The sequence below is a fragment of the Rhineura floridana genome, chromosome 2, assembly GCF_030035675.1.
Source record: "Rhineura floridana isolate rRhiFlo1 chromosome 2, rRhiFlo1.hap2, whole genome shotgun sequence".
Lineage (NCBI taxonomy): Eukaryota > Metazoa > Chordata > Lepidosauria > Squamata > Rhineuridae > Rhineura > Rhineura floridana.
The window spans coordinates 168,629,920-168,647,412 of record NC_084481.1 but is presented as its reverse complement, the minus strand read 5'-3'; the positions used below and the strand labels follow the sequence as shown (position 1 = coordinate 168,647,412).

The following is a 17,493-nucleotide window of genomic DNA, read 5'->3' as shown; positions in this document are numbered from 1 at the left end:
GGTTGGCTTTACAGTAGAGAGCACCTTGTCCACTTCCTCAGAGGGAAGAGGCTGAAACCGATCCCAGCAGACCGGAATGCAACTGGTCGACTCTGGCCCACTGCCTGTAACCACGGCGTACGGAATCATGCTCTTCAGGCGCTCGATTTTATCGGCAAAGTGTTTAGCAAATGTGTCACAGGAGGCTTTGGAGTGCTCCATGGGTTCCTGAGCAACTGGACCGACCAGGCTTCGGACCACTTGGAACAACCTCTTGGGACAACACTCTGCCGACGCAATAAAGGCAGCAAAGAATTGCCTCTTTGCTGCCTTTGTTGCCAACTGGTAGGCCACTATTGCCGCTCTAACCAGTATCCGATCGTCTTCAGTGCGAGATTTCCGCCACCGGCGTTCTAGTCGTCTCACCTCCTGTCTCAGACCCCACAACCGTGGTGTATACCAGGGTGCAGTCTGAGTTCTATTCAGGGGAAGAGGACGTTTCGGAGCCACCCGGTCTATCGCCCTAGTGATCTCCCTGTTCCATTCCACCACCAGGGTCTCGACCGGGCGTCCTTCAGTGAGCTCCAAATCACCCAGCACCTTCAGGAATCCCTTAGGCTCCATCAGGCGTCTGGGGCAGACCATCCTAATCGGTCCTTGTCCCCTGCGGAGGGTATGTGGCATTGAGAGGTCCATATTCACCAGATAGTGATCTGACCATGACACGGGGTTAGAAGAAACAGCCCCCATTTTCAGAACACTTCCCTCCTCTCCCGAGACAAACACAAGGTCAATAGTATGACCGGCTACATGGGTGGGGCCTGTATTACTTAGGAACAGTTCCCAAGAAGTCATGGTTTCAATGAAATCCCGAGGGGCTCCCGTGAGAGTGGTCTCAGCGTGCACATTGAAATCCCCCAAAACCAATAGGTTGGGGGAGAGCAGCCGCACACCCGAGACCACCTTGAGCACCTCGGTCAGGGAGTCTGCCGTGCAGCGGGGTGGGCGGTACACAAGCAGAATCCCTAAACTGCCCTTTGCTCCCAACCTCCAGTACATACAATCAACAAACTTGGTCTCGTGGAGAGGGGGTCTGGTGAAAACCAAGGACTCCCGATAGATAACTGCCACTCCCCCTCCCCGCCTACCAATCCTCGGCTGCTGTGCGTATTGGAAACCGGCTGGGCACATGGCCTCAAGTATGGGAGCTGAGGCCTCATCCAGCCAGGTCTCCGTAATACACAGCAGGTCTGCGTTCTCATCCAGGATAAGATCGTGGATGAGCGATGTTTTCTGAACTACAGACCTGGCGTTGCACAACAGCAGTCGAAGGTTGGATGGAGTCTTACATCCCCCAGTTGTCTTCTGGTTGTGGACAGGCCCGGAACAGGGGATGGGTATAATGCATCTATCCCTTGTTCCCCTAAACTGGCGTGGCCTGCCACCCACACCTCTCCAGGATCTGCCGCCTAGCCTTATAATGTCATGGCTCCCCACCCCTCCCACAGCACTCCCCTCTGGTCTACACATGTCCCCCTCCCTGTCTTGACTGTTGACGAGTGTCCCATACCGAGGTAGTGCTTGCCTTGAAATCATTCCCAGACTGAAAGGATGTGCCTATTGTTAACATGCTTTTGTTTCTTTATTAAAGGGAGACCCCAAGTAAACCTGGGAAATCATTAAGAATCTGGGGTGTTTTTGTTTAAATGAGCTGAATAAAGCCAAACAAAAAGGGCACCTTTTTATTTATTTTAATCATCACTTCTTTTGAATACAGGGGGAGAGAAACTCACAAACATATGGAATTGTATTGCAGTATGGCTGTTAAACATGCAGGAACAACTATTTGGCTGTATGTAGCGGTGTTTTTATATATCCTACTACAACTCTTTGTAACCAAGCTAATCCACACCCTCTGCAAATACACGAGGGAAATAATGGCAGCATACAGATGTTCCTCTAGCAGTGCCATGCCATCAAACCGTTACCCTTTATTTTCCCAGCACGCTTTCTTGGAGGAGGTTCAGCTGGATATGTTCTTGATTTGTGGGTGCTTGCTACTGGCCTTTACCAAGACTAGTGTACATAAGCACATTGCGTGTGTATTTAGAGAGGAAACTTTCTATTTCAAAGTCAGGGAAGCAAAGTTATCTGGATCAAACAAAATGCACTGGGTGTTTGTAAAAGTCATACGGGCTGTTGTCAAGCATAGTGGTGCTGATACGTTACAAAAAATGGCTGGTGCAATGAAGGGATTTGCTATGTAATGCACAATCAGAGTCTGGAGACTTTTGGAATTCTGCTGACTTCCCAAGTTTTGTTAGTGTGCATTGTAAGCCATGTAGTCCTGTCCTATGTATCCAGTTCTGCTGGGTTTGGTGCTTGCTGCAGAAGCGGAAGAAATGGCCAAGCCAGGCCAGGGCTCCAGTGGACCCTGTTGGCTGAGCTTTCAAACATGTTGTTTCAGCAAAGCTCCATCATCGTTGCAATGCTATGGTAGGCTGGCAAGGGCTTTCCTCCCAGTGGTTCCACCACCCTGGGAGTGCTGTCTGCAATCCTTAAAGGGCCAGAGGCTCATTCTGCAGTCGTATGATCTGGCATGGCTGTGAAATTACAGGAGAGCTACATCCTCAGGCTGGGATGGTGAAGAATGGGGTGCTGATAGCTCCTACCGCCCTTACCCCCCGTAGGGTGACTTGTTTGTCATCTGAATCAACCTCTGGGCAATGCTGGGACATGGACACAGGGAACATGATACTATGCAGACTTAGGCATGCTTGATGAGTTTAATGGGCCTAGGACCTAACTGCATAGGATTGACACGGTAGTAAACTTAAGAAATGTTTGTGGTTTAGGGATATTAAACAATGTCTAAGGTTCAGTCTAAATTTCTAAAGATGCCATCTTACACCAATGGTAAAATATGTAAATCCGTTCTCAAAAGTTCACAAAGGATAAATTTATTGCTGGGCTGACATGGTTAACAATTTAACACTGCTGCTGGTGCATTGCTGATGATGTATGATATGCTATTATGTATTATCTAATATTATGTATTATGTAGTGTTTATTATTAGGAACTGTGTTTATGTAACTGTTTGATTTTTTTGTATTATATGGATATTATGTTCTGCATTTACATTACGTTACCATGTTGTAAACTGCACTGATGAAGAGTGGCATATGTATTTCTTAAATAATAAATAAAATTAAAGAAGTGGTTCTGTTGCAAGTAATATATTGGAAGCCTGGTCTGGGGGGATAAGGAACAGAAGCAGCAGGGATCTGCTGACAGACAACCACTGCCCATTCTGGATTGACACCCTCCAACTGCCAATACATAATTAGCCATGCCAACCTGCCCTCCCATCTTCCAGTGCTGCTGGTGAACACCAGGTGGGTCCATAACAAAACTTCTGTCATCCATGACTTGACTGTGGGTGAGGGGGCCAACCTGGCATTGATACTTTACAAAAGATTCATCTATCTCACCAGGAAACCAATGTCCCTGGGCACTGGATTTGTGGTGTTGTTCCTGGTGTTGAGCAGTAGAGACAGAACAGGGTTGTGTGGTTCTGTATACAACAATGGTACTCACTCCACTCCCCAGCAGACCTCCTACCAGAGCAAGGTTGACACAGTCTGAGGGGTGATGTTGGAGACTCCCCCTGTTGATTATATTGGGGGACTTCAACATAAACACTAGCTCAGGTCTTCATGCCCACCAGTACATCACTGGTCCAACACATGTTGCAGGTCATACAGAATATCTGCATTTTGCCAGTAGTGTGGTGGCAAATTCAGAAGTGCAAGGTCCCTTCGTGATAGTAACAGTGGTGCTCCCTCACAGCCATAACCCCCTTTCTACTTTTCCTCGTCTCCCTTGCTCTCCGTGTCATCTCCGAGTCCACACTCCATTACAACAGACGTCCCTAAAGAGCCAATCAGCATGAAAGGGGAGGCTGTGTGTTAGCTACTGAGAAGAATCTTCTCAGTGGCTGATTCACCTCCTTTCACTCTGATTGGCTCAAATCAGCACAAAAGGACAAGGACTTTTCTCAGTAGCTAACATGCTCCCCTTTCATACTGATTGGCTCATGCATAGGGATCTGCCTGGGACCCTGCTCCCCAAAACGCAAGGGTCTACAACCCCAAACAGCTACGCCCCTGGGTTTTTACCATAGAGTTATACAGCATGAGTTGATTCTCATTGATCTCTCAGCAGCCTTTGAACCATAGTGTCCTCTTGGAAGTTGGAACACAGTTGTTTGGTTGTTCTGCTTCTATCTGCAGGGCTGTTCCCAGACAGCACTGGGAGACTTCTGCTCAGCTCCTGTGTGCCTTGGACTTCTATGGGCTATGGAGTCCTGAGGGTTCCATTTTGTTCCAAATTGTGTTCAACATCTACATGAAGCTATTGGGTACAGGCATTAAGGGGCTTGGACCTTAGTGCTATCAATATGCTCATGACACCCAACTCTATACCATTTGAGTCAGATACTGATGTGTGTGTGTTGAATCAGTGCCCTGCGGGTAGAAATGGGTTGGATGGGGGTCAATAAACTGAAGCTGAATCCTGATGAGATGGAGGAACACTTGATGGATGGTTCCAATTTCTGGGATTTGGTCTGTCCTAGGCAGAGTCACACTCCCCCTGAAGACATAGGTGTGTAGTCTGGGACTACTCCTGGATTCAGCTTTGTCGGTTGCAGCGCAGGTGGCCTTGTTGGCTAAGTGTGCCTATTTACAGATATTTCCTGCACAAATATAGCCTGGTAACAGTTTTGCATGCTCTAGTCACTTCCCATCTAGCCTATTGTAAAGCATTCTACGCAGGGCTGCTCTCAAAAATGACCCAGAAACTGCAGCTAGCACAGAACGCAGCCACCAGGACACTGACAAGTATTTCTGTGCAATGTCAGATAACACCTATTTTGTGGGGTCTGCACTGGCTGCTTATGCATTATCAGGCCCAATTCCAGGTGCTAATGCTAAAATATAAAGCCTGGAATGACTTAGAACAGGGATGGGAAACCTCCAGACCTCTATATCTGGTTGGTCCTCAGGACTCTTTACAAGCCCACTCACCTGCTCCTCTCCCCAGGCCACATCCCTTACTGGTCCTGCTTTGCGCACCTTTCTTGAGTGTTTTTGCTTGGCCAGAACTTTCCTTGAACTCTGATAATGCCTGTTGCTTGCCTGGATGGAAAAGGGTTTGTGAGTGTGTGGCAACTAGCCTATTGTACAAAGGTAACATTCACATTTGTTGCTTTGCCCACTGGCATGTGGCCCCCAGAAGGTGGTCCAGAAAGGAATGCGGCCCTCAGGCTGAAAAACATTTCCTATCCTTGACTCAGAACCTAAGCATTTGGCAGAGGGCCTCTCCCCACATCCACCAGCCTGAAGCCTGAGATCAGCAGAGGAGCCCCTGTTTGGGGCTTGACCAATAGGTGTTGTTTGCTGTGTAGGGATCTGGAGCAGGGCTTCTTGGTAGTGACACCCCAGCTGTGGAACATCCTCCCATTGGAGGCATAGACAGACACAACATTGATGGGATTCTGCTGTTTTCTCTGTAGCTTTCAGAGGCCACATTGGACTGCTTTGAGCCTTGAGTCTTTTCTAGTTTTGGTTTTACTCTCGATGTTCTAATGATGCTCTGTGAATGTTTTTGATGATATTGTTTCATTAATTGTTATGGAAACTGCTTTGAGGTCACCTGCTGATGAAAAGGGGTATATAAGCACCCTAAATAAACAAATAAGAATCAAATGCATATGAAACAAGATTACTTGCATAACAACTATACATAAACATTTCAATTAGATTGTTTGCATATTTTCTGGAGTGTAATCCACTAATACAATATTAGAATGTAAGCACAATATTTAAAAGTCACAAGCACACTTTTCCACATATTTAAAGGCTAAAAAGGATATTCTAAAAAAGAAGAACTATGTTCAAAATGTACAATACAAATAAGCAGGGTGGATATAAGAAATCCGGGGTGGGGTGGGGAAATTAAATAGAAAAGTCAAAAGAGGAAATTTATGAAGCAGCCTCACATCTCAATCCTATTCATTTTTTTACTTGGGAAAAAAATCCTTATGTTACTTTCAAGTGGGTATTTTTACTCAGAATAATTTAATGATCAATCCCTCTTCCCAGGGAACTCTGGGAATTGTCACTCTGTAAGGGGAATAGGGGTCTTCTAACAACTCTCAGTATCCTTAACAAACTACAGCTCCCAAGATTCTTTGAGGGAAGCCATGACTGTTTAAAGTGGTATGATACTGCTTTAAATGTACAGTGCAGATGGGACCTTATTCTTGTACAGTATCCACCTTTATTATTGCAATATGATCTGTCGCTTCCAGTCCTTATCTATTTGCATATGCACAATTGCTATTTCTGCTGAGAAATAATATGCATTTTAAATATTTTGCATATTTCATATACCAAACTGAAAAGTGATTTTGTATATACAATTGATAATGTATTATATGTTAAGCTTTGTAGTGCAAGTTCATGGTCAGCAGCAAAGAACTACAGCTATTCCTGGATTGGGATACCTTGACCACAGTGGTGCAGGTCTTGGCTGACTCTAGACTGAACTATTGCAATTTGTTCTACGTGGAGCTGCCCTTGATGTTGGTTCGGAAATTGCAGCTAGTGGAGAATTGGCAGCCCAGCTTTTGGCTGGAGCAGCTCCATATTAACATATTACATTGTTGTTGGAAGCTCTATACTGGCTGCCGGTGCTCTTGTGCTCGGGTTCTGCTTGCAGACTTCCCATAGGTATCTGGTTAGCCACAGTGAGAACAGGATGCTGGACTAGATAAGCCATTGGCCTGATCCAGCAGGCTCTTCTTCTGTTCTGATGACTGAGCTAAGTTCAAGGTACTACTGTATAAAGCCCTAAACAGTCTAGGACCAGGTCACCTGAAGCCTGAACCGTCTTGCCCCTTATACACTGGCCAGATCACAGCCATCATCTGAAAAAGTCTTGACTGTCCTACAGTTATCTTGCATTTGTCAGCACAGTAGCACCAATATGCTGGAACACTGTTCCTATGGAAATCAGACAGAAGCCCTACAATTTTGACATTTCATTACTTATTTTTTTTGCCAAGCAGTTTTAGACAATCAATTTGAGTCACTGTTGGTCATTCATTCTGTGTTTTATGAGGTTTTAATGATTTTATGGTACACTGACTGGTATTTTTCTTATGAGTTGGTGGTTTATAATTAAACTTATAAATAAATAAATACATTTATGTAAAGACCCTGTCTTTGGGACTCAACAGATGCATATAACATTATACAATGGTCAGAAATATATGTGCCTCATCTCCCTCTTGTGGTTGGTCCTTCTAGTGAAGTAGCTTTTTCCCCTGGGGTTTTGTTTATTTGCTTTTGGTGCCACAATCTAGAAACCTTTGCATACATGCATTTACAAATGTATATTTTGTTTCATGCTGGTTTATATTCTAGTGTGAGATGAAGCCAAAAACCCACAACCTTTGGTGTAAAGTCCAAAGAAATACATTAAAGTAGCCTATACCAGGTCTAATTAAACTGATAAGAATCAACTATATTAAATGTGCAGTCCTGTCCCTGACTTACGCCTGTTGGGCACAGCCAGAATCATTGCTAACTCTTCTTGTGCCGGTTGAGGCCAAAGTTATGGCTGTGTAGGGTGTCTATGCTGATATTGTGCCAACATTGGGTTGACAGTACCTATCACTGACTGAACACCAAGAGCACAATGGTGGTGTGTTTGTGTGTGTCCAAGATCTCTTTGCTACAGAGAAAAAGAAGATTCTGCCATTTTTCTCAGTTTATTAGAGAGATCATGTTGTAACAGATGATCTTTTATAAAGGATTTTTCACATAAGAAGAGGTTTTCTTGGGTGACATCCTCCCAAATCTGTCTACCCGGAGCTATCCTTCAATGTTGCTAACACTTGGTCTCCTTTGCTTGTGCCTTCTGATGCACACAACCACTGATCAGAAGAAACATGTTTGGAAAAGCAGCCTGGGCACTGGCCATGCCAGTGGTGGTGGCTTCTTTGATGGATAAGGGACCAGGAGATGGGGGAAAGAACTTTCCTCCTGTTCCTTATCACCATCAAATTCATCATTCACTGCCATTAGGGAGCAAGGGGTGGAATCAAGCACGCTTTTGTACTCTAGCAATTGCAAGTGCATTGTATGGCAGTAGCAATGAGTGGGGCTATGGACTATAGGACTATAGAGTGTTTGTGTGTGTGTGTTTATTTATTCTCTTGCTCACTCACACACACACATACATGCGCACGCACACACACACTGGTCATTTGGTCACACTGGACTTTAAGTGCTTTGTGTCCTATCCATTAGAAGGCATGCATACAGAGGAAGCCCATCATGAACATGAAAAGAGATAGTGGTGAGTATTGCATTTAGCAGGAACCTTGCAAGAGGTGGTCTATTGTCTCAGCCTTCTGCAGCTGTGATGCTGCCACCACTGCAGCTTCAAGGCGGCACTGGCTTGTCATGGATACACAGACTACAGGGGAGGAAATGTCTTGCAGGTCTATTCTGGAAAGTGACAAAATGGAAGAGGCACTTAATATGAGCGAGAGGCAGTGGTCTGGCATATATGGTCCATCATACTGATGGGCACTTTATGAGCACTTATATAAACATGTCTGTTTATATATGGTATTGTAAAAAATAGTATTGGCACAAAATGATATTTCAATTTGCCAGTAATATCTTCATTCTTAAGATTCTGAAGATTTTGTTCCTGAAGTTTGTGTGTGTGCGTGGGAGAGAGAGAGAGACTGGCCTACGTATATTGGAGACTCAATTGCTTGTGTAAGAAAGATTTATCTAACAGTCAGCATGGGCTAGATTTTGCCATAAAGACAAAGTGTAAGGTAAGGGTCAGTGTGAAGTCATCTATACCCATTCTGGGTCAGGTCGTTTTTCTAGAGACAGAAAATGTGCCTGAAAAACGCAGTGAATTCCTACAGTAGAAACCATTAGCAAGGTATTGTGCCCGTATTTCCTCTCTGCTTAGTTTGCTCTACCTGCACTGGTTATACAGGACATTGCTGCCATATTCCAAATGTTGTGTTTTTGTTTGTAAACTGCTTAGAGGTGTTTACATTCAAGTGGTATATAAATTTTGATAAATAAAATAAATAAATAAAAGTGCCTCTCCTAGGCTTGATCTCTAGCTTTATATGTCAGAGGGACTACAGAAAGACAGGCTAAGTTCTCTGGGACTTTGCTATTCAACTTGTTACCAGTTCCACAGCAGAAATCTATTCCCCCTCCCTGATCACTCATCTTTCATTAAAGCTCTCATTCACCTGTTCCTCACAGGCTTTCTCACACTTGTCACCAAGCCCTCTTCTTTACACAAACGAATTTCTCCTCACCATCTGTCATGTCTCTGAACCAAAAGTTTCTGTCAAGTTAACTGATAGAGAATTCTGTGCTATAATAACCCAGAATGAGCTTCATAACTGCAGACGCAACTGGAAGGGTATAAGCACAGATTAACATTATTACAGTTACACCTCCATCAAAGAAAACAAGATCCAACCGAAGAGGTAGACTGTAAGCACAAAAGTTCCAGCTATGCATATGGTTCAATAAAATAAATACACTGTATGGAAATGAAAATAAATTGGATTCTTTTTCCTGTTTAAGTTAACAGCATTTCATAGTTGGACCTTGACAAAAAGATGTCTTGAGGGTCTTGAAATGTGACTGATACAAAAAGTTGCTTATACAGGTTTCCACCAGGTCAGAATCTGTTCTCTTCTTCCTTCTGCACTCATTCCCTTTTCATAAATACTTGGAGGCTTATTCACACAAGGCATGGTCATCTACATATAAGAAGCCACAGACATCCTAGAACACAAGCTCAAGTGGACAAATGTCATGTGTGAACCAGATATTCACAGGTACAGTTGACCTCCACCACAATCATAAGACTCTGTGACAATTTTGTTCACATTACTTTGTCTATACAAATATGTGCCTGAGAAAGATTGAGACTGCTCATATATAGGCAGAATCTACCCTTGTGTGAATCAGCCCTGGAAACCTCATCCCCGCCCCAACAGTTTTGTTCTTTTAATGTCATATTATGAAATGGTTATGCATGTTTTCATCATTACATTTCTGACTACTTGAAGAAAAGATCCAGTGCTGAATTATAAAGCACAAATTCTCATTTTGGGGAAATGTTTGGTGTCAACAGTGGTTACCACGCTGGTTTCAGTAAAATATATAATATAGCTATGCTTATATCCAGGGCTCTTAATTCTTTTCATGTGTATGCATGTGTGCACATGCATGCACACAAATAAAACTATGTGGACCCAAAATCAAATGCAATGAAAGCTAAAATCAACCTTAAAAAATTATGTAATTGTGCACATATTTTCTGGTTTGCCATAATTATTTTGCTTCTGCTAGGCAACAACTGTGCAGGATGGTGCACACCTACTCTGTCACCACTAGAAATCTTACCTACTCCTCCTAATGCTATCTACGGAAAATTCACCAGGCACTGGAATCTGGATTCTGATATTGAGTTTTCCTGGAAAATCCAGATGAGTTTTTGATTATTATTTTTTGCATGCTAACGTATTTTGCGTGCTCACATGTTCTTCTCCATAAAGGAGAAACCTTGTGGGACACCTATGTGTGGCCACTAGAGGTATTGATGGGTGGCTTTCAAAGAGGATTAAACAAATTTATGGAGGATGAGGTTATCAATGGCTACTTGCCATGATGGCTATGATCTACCTTCACTGTTAGAGGCGGTATGCCAGTTGCTGGGAATAACAAGTGGGGACAACATTATTGCCCTCAGGTCCTGCTTGTGGGCTCCTCATAGGCATCTGGTTGGCTACTGGGAGAACAGGCTGTTGGACTAGATGGGCCTTTGGCCTAATCCAACAGGGGACTTCTTATGTTAAGTCTTCTACACACACAAAGAAAAGCAACTTCTGCTACCTGTACATGCATATAGAACTACACAGACTTATACAAGCTATGTAATACTCTCAGTATATTCAGTAATCATTAGGAAGGCATCACTCATGTTAGGCAGTCATGAATATTTTGCAGCTCAGTCTTTCTCATTCCCATTGATTTCACTGTGTATATTAAGAAAGGCTGAAAGCAAGAGACTGGACAGAAAGGCTCTTGTTACAAACATAATCTACTAAGACAGTGTTGGAACTGTAACAATCCATCTTCCCGTGCTCAATTACTAAACTGCTGTCTGTTACAAATCGGTTTCTGTGGGTTCTGCTGACATGAACATTATCACAGTGCACTGGATCAGAAACAGATCACTCTTTCTACAAAGGAGCACAGTGACCCAGTAGCAATCATCACTGGAATTTATTTTACTGGTCTTTGTTTTGCTGATTTTAGGGTATAGAACGCCATCAATGAAAAACAGCGAGATCCCATTTTCCAACAGCAATGCTGTTTTATTTTTGCCCTTCTCAGTTCTGATATTTTGTGCATTGGAGATGGTCTACATAGTTTTCTCATGGAACTTGCAGTGTGATGTTTGTGGAGGGTTCTTCCGCATTTTTCCCTGTTCCCTCCTGCATGTGCATGTGTATGTTGATGGGAAGCTTTTCATTTTCCTCACAAAGGGCCCTAAAACCCACCACTCACTCAGTACAAATCTCTAATAGCAACAACAACAAAGCAATCACTAAATTCAGTGCGATTCCATCTTCAACAAAAGCAGTTCAATTATGAATGGAGGATTTCCCCCACAGACATTCCACTAAAAGACAGGGAAACCCAAGTTCCCATGATGAGCTTAAACCAAAGCTTGTGTACCTTATGCAAAACAGATTCCCTGCAACCTTTGTAAATGATGCAAATCACGTACACTGCTTCATGTGTTCAGAGGAAGTATGCTTCTGAATACCAGTTGCTGGAAACCACAGGAAGGAAAGTAAAGAGCTGTTGTGCTCAGGTCCTGCTTGCCAGCTTTCCACAGGCATCTGGTTGGCCACTGTGGGAACAGGATGCTGGATGAGATAGAAGGGCCACTGGCCTGATCCAGCAGGCTTGTCTTATGTTCTTAACTGGGCCCTATTTATCAGGGGCAGTTCCTGTTTTCTGACCCCCAGCCCCTGGAAAATCACCATAGGGAATGATGCTTAGCATGCTTACTATTCCAAAATCCACACTTGAGCAATACATTTATTAGGACCAACCAAAATGTCACAAAAGAGAAAGCAAGCTTTGGAGTTCCCCAGAGCTTCCTGCATCTAGTCTGAGGAAGAGAGCTGAAGAACTCAAACACTTGCTCACTATTTTGTGACATTTTGGTTGCTCCTAATATAAGCATTTCCCAATTGTGGATTTTAGAATATTTTTTTCTACTTGACCAACACAACTGCCTTTGCTTTTTAAGGTGCTACAATATTCTTTGCTCTTTTTGGTTTTGATGCTTATTATTGTGACTTGCTAGCATGTTTCACCTCCCTCTACAGGGTCTCCAGAAGTTAAATCTCTGAGTAGGCGGCTGGATGCATTTTGCCTCTAGTGCATATGATACAGATGCTTGGACATGAACATTATGGCTCAGTGCAGTGCACAGCTAGTTATTTCACACAGTGCAACTGCTGAGGAGGTTGATTATAGGGACAATTATGTCTTTTCTAATATAAGTTTAGCTTCATGTACAGTCACCTTCCTGGTGTTTAAATACTGCAGAATAAAATACATACAGAAGATGGGGAGCCCTCGCAATGTGTATGGGCTGGGGGGACACAAGAAGCAATTTTTGGTATGATTAATAGGGATTACAAATGTGACCTTACTTCCATCTTCAAAACATTGGAGGGTTGAAATGAAGCAACTTGCATATATATAATTTAAATTTTATGAATTCTGCAAACTGGGAGGTGAACCAAACACTAGAGTACTCTTTGCTGACCACTGGAAATTCTACTGACTCCCCTCTCTTTTCCTGATCTGACAGTTTCCGGACACATTTACCCCAGATTTCCAAGCCTAGTTCCTGTGGACCCAAAGTTTGGGAAAGGCTGTCTGTACCGTAAATGCTAGAAACTTGCTTTTCAAAATACAAGCACTAAAAGCTCAGAGTGGCTATCAGAGTATTAAATTCTATACCCAGTAGTATGCTTCACACTTTTTATGTGTCTAGTTTAAGCTTTTCCGAATCTGCTCAGTCAGAGGATAATGTGACTCTCTGTGCTTCATTCTACTTTCCTTGTCTGGTTCACCAGTAAGTTTAAACTAGAGATTAAAAAGCCAACTGGCAGTCTGGGAAAACTGCACAAAGATTTAAAATTCAGCGCTCCCTAGTGGTGTTCCGTGCTTTTCAATCATATGACAAGCACATGCTGGTTAAGAAGATGCAGTGTTCTGCTTTTGTGGGCAAGCAGCTGTGACTGTTTAAAAAATAAAGTAGCATCCCATATAAGAGGGGAAACCTTCAAAACCAGCAACATGCAAAATCTCTTCAATTTCTACCTCGTGCACATTTTTCAATAGAGCTCCCTGCTGAAATGAATAGTGGCTCCCTCAGAGTCAAAACAATGTATACCTCAGAAGAACGAGCAGATCTTAAATGTATACAGAAAAGTCAAGGACTCCTAGCTGCCAAACTCATAAACAAGTTGATTTTTTTCTTTGTTTTGGACAAATAGAAGTGGCAGACAATGTTAGAGCATCAAATACGCATAATAATCAGAGCTTGGAAAAGTTACTTTTTTGAACTACAACTCCCATCAGCCCCAGCCAGCATGGCCACTGGCTTGGGCTGATGGGCGTTGTAGTTCAAAAAAGTAACTTTTCCAAGCTCTGCTTAGGCAAGAACAGAGATATGAGAAATGTAAGAATAAATACTTCAGTTAACTTTCGTTCTTGGCTTTGTACCATTGTTACTTTTTATTGTTATGAGTTGGCACTAAAACGGCTTTTACTAAGTAACGGAAATGAATCCCTCGCTGCCCAAAGGGGTTGACAGTCTTCTACAACTCTGTTGAAGTTTCCCAGTATTTGGGCAATCAACTCTGTACTCAGCTAGTTTGAAGGACATGGCCAGGAGATACTGTACAATGTGCCACATTCAAATAAGTGTGCTCTGTTATTGTCTTGCTTAAATTGCATTTTATTGTTGATTTTAAATTGGAGGGTGTTTTTTTAATGTCATACATTGCTTCAGGAGCCTGTTTGGCTGAAGAGTGAGGTTTTTAAAAAAAGGTGATAAAATGCCTATTTTGCCCGTCTTTGCAGCCACCCTTTAAACAGAGAGCAATTTCCTTTCCTTTCCATTCTTCCAACTCCTCTGCCCTGTCCAGAGTTCCCAAGTCACTCTTATTTCATTCCTTTCTCTGAGGTTTGGAGTAAAGCTGACAATGGTAAACAAACCTAAACAGAGCCTCTGTTTGAAACTCAGCTTAGGCACCACTCCTTAGGTGGCCCAATTGTCATATCCTTTTCCTCCAGCTCTCTAATAAACCAGCCCCTCTACTCTCACACAAAGTACCTTCTCTTGTCTCCAGCACATCTTCCCCTCCAAGTCCCCTCCATATTTGTCCCTCACCCCCAAAAGCATCCACTAGCAAATCCATGAGTTGTACCAGGCAGGCTCCCAGCTCTCTTTGGAAACAACCTCAGCCAAAACACTAGTCAAGCATTGTCAGCATCAGCATAAGATCCGGCAGTTCAGTTCATCTCTCATCCTAGTAAAATCCACTTCCAGTTTTCATAACCCACCCCAACTCAGTGTTAGCCCACCACCATCACCAAAAGTCTACATTTTATAGCAAAATGTACATGATTGAAATCTGTTTGGCAGTGATCAGTTTTAGATAAAACAGTCTACTGTGAGAACCACTGGGTGAGTTTCCTGTGCTTACTTTCCTTTCCATTTAGCTTTCCCCTCATCAACTTTCAAAAAGGTGAATAATAATTACTATTATTAGAATTGAAGTCCAACACATTCTGCACCAGGAAGGAATGAAAATACGCCAACAGCCAAGAGACTTACCCAGTGTGGCAGTCCAGACTGCTAGCTGAAGACAGAGAACCAGATGCAGGGGGAAATCCATCCCTTTGCTGGGTCCAAGATGTTTGCCTGTCAGCACTGACCCTTTCCCTGTGTGCCAGTCCTTCTTTCTAAGGCTCTGCAAAAGCTCTAATGTTACTGCTTGGACTCTTGCGGGCTTATAGAGGAATTCTACCTCCTGCTTGGGGAGATTCTCATGGGTCCTAAAGCCCTCATGGTTTCATCACCCTCTATAGTATACGGTCACCTCCGTCAACTATTCAAGAAACAGAACGGCATGAATTATTAACACCCCTGTGTGTCCATTTATATTAGCATTCACTTGGAAGAGCTGCTTTTGTCAGCTGAGCAGCATCCAACCTCTAGGTTTGTTTGTAAGGAAGGTGCAAACCTGGATCAAGTAAACTTCGCATGGGCACCCCTGGCAGTGGTATCTAGGCTTAATGGGGGAGTTTATAGTAATTGTACAGATTAAGCTTTGAATTAGTCATCTTTACCTGGAAATGGACTGCCTTCAAGTCGATCCCAACTTATGGCGACCCTATGAATAGGGTTTTCAAGGTAAGAGGTATTCAGAGGGGGGTTGCCATTGCCTTCCTCTGAGGCTAGTCCTCCCCAGCTGGCTAGGGCCTGCTCAGCTTGCCACAGCCTTCCTCTGAGGCTAGTCCTCCCCAGCTGGCTAGGGCCTGCTCAGCTTGCCACAGCTGCACAAGCCAGCCCCTTCCTTACCTGCAACTGTCAGCTGGGGGGCAACTGGGCTCCTTGGGACTATGCAGCTTGCCCACGGCTGCACAGGTGGCAGGGCACATAACCCCTGAGCCACTCACTGTGGGGATGATCTTTAGCTGGCCCTTGACACCCAGGAGGCACGAGTGGGGATTTGAACTCGCAGACTCTGGACTCCCAGCCAGGCTCTCCTCCCCACTGTGCTATACCAGCTGTTCATCTTTGCCTACACACATTAATATCACTTCCTGTTCCCCACAGGAATAGCCAAATACCAGAACAGCTAGCCATTTTTGCATCAACTGCAACTGCACAAAAGCAGGAGATTTGGGCCAATTTCCATGTTACAACTTTGAAGCCTGCTTCAAAAAAAAAATTATTGGAAACTTAAAAAATTCTGCCTCCTTTCTAATAAGAGTGGAAAACAGCAGAGCCACTCCGTATATTATTATTATTATTATTATTATTATTATTATTATTATTAAATTTGTATCCTGCCCTTCCTCCCAGCAGGAGTATATCTTGCATATCTGTATTTTTCTTGGGAGGAGACACATGTATAAACATTTCCTGTGGGTGTATCTGCTCTGGCACTTGGCCACTGGAACCTTTTTACTATATGGTTCACCCTTAATCAGCTGGAGTTGGCTGTTTAAAACTATGTCAAGGACACACAGCACTAGTTTCCCTGAAGTTCCCCTGAGATATCTGAAAAAGACAGTACAGTAATACATCAGTTAACAAGTCCTCCAGGAAAGAAGCTTCTTTAACAAAGTCTTTTTTGGGAGGTGGGGCATGGGGGGTCCTCTGCACACTCTGACATAGTCAGAATGTGGCTCCTTGTCTACTAGATTGTGGCTCCTGCAGGCAGTCCTCTCACACATGCCTGGAATGGCGCTCCTTGCCCGGTGGTACAGGCGCCTCCACAATAAAGAGTGCTTCAGGTGCCCTGGAAGCACTGTTCACTGCAGACGCATCTGCTCGAGTGTAGGGGAGGGTGGCACAGAGAGAGAGAAAGAGAGCGCAAGCAGAGGGTAGTGGTGGCTGCCCCTTGCCTGCCTGCTCGAGTGTATGGAGAGAACTGTGCTCAAAGCTTTAGATAACTATAGCGAGATGCTACATGATAAAAGGGGGAGGGGAAGCAAGACAGGCATCCCTGGATGCATTTTGGAAGAAGCTTTCAAGTGGTCTGTATGCAAGGCTTACCTGATCTGGTTGCTTCATTTCGGACATGCGTATTGTTAGTTTTGAATAAAAAGATTGCTGAAATATGTTGAACTGCTATACTTTTTTTGTGGTGTAGGATCCCATCCCTGTTCTTTCCATGTTGTTCCTACTTCTGGTACCAAAGTTCTGTTACAAAGGTCATGTCCGGGAAGAAATACATGTACTGTGTTAACTGAGGTATTACTGTACAGACATTCTGAAAAAGAGATCCTCTGGGCAGAAGCAGGTGAGTAGAGAGTAGTGAGTAGTAATCCTGTTTTAATGCTGATTTTATGTATTTATATGTTTTATATTTTTATAGGTTCTTAATGATATGTACTTATTTTTATCTGGAAGCCGCCTTGAATTCCAGTTTGGAAAAAGGGCGGGGTATAAATAAAGACGACAACAACAACAACAACAACAACAACAATAATAGAGAGAGACTAGAGACAGCATCTTCCTCACTCCTCAACTTAAACCTTTATCAGGTCACTCGTGTCATG

The 17,493-nt window shown here is 43.5% G+C and overlaps 1 protein-coding gene across 6 annotated transcripts in view; it reads right to left on the bottom strand.

Annotated features, from left to right (window-relative positions):
* Nucleotides 1–15,199, bottom strand: part of LTK (leukocyte receptor tyrosine kinase) — a 181,634-nt gene extending 166,435 nt beyond the window's left edge. For 3 of the 6 annotated variants that reach the window (XM_061611378.1, XM_061611380.1, XM_061611379.1), the window contains exon 1: nucleotides 15,038–15,196. In XM_061611378.1, coding sequence (XP_061467362.1) covers nucleotides 15,038–15,098 — 61 coding nt within the window. In that variant the 5' untranslated portion in view covers nucleotides 15,099–15,196. Of the gene's footprint in view, nucleotides 1–15,037 lie in introns of all 6 variants that reach the window. The other 3 variants (XM_061611376.1, XM_061611377.1, XM_061611381.1) reach the window with 2 other exon arrangements.
* Nucleotides 15,200–17,493: the final 2,294 nt, after the last annotated feature.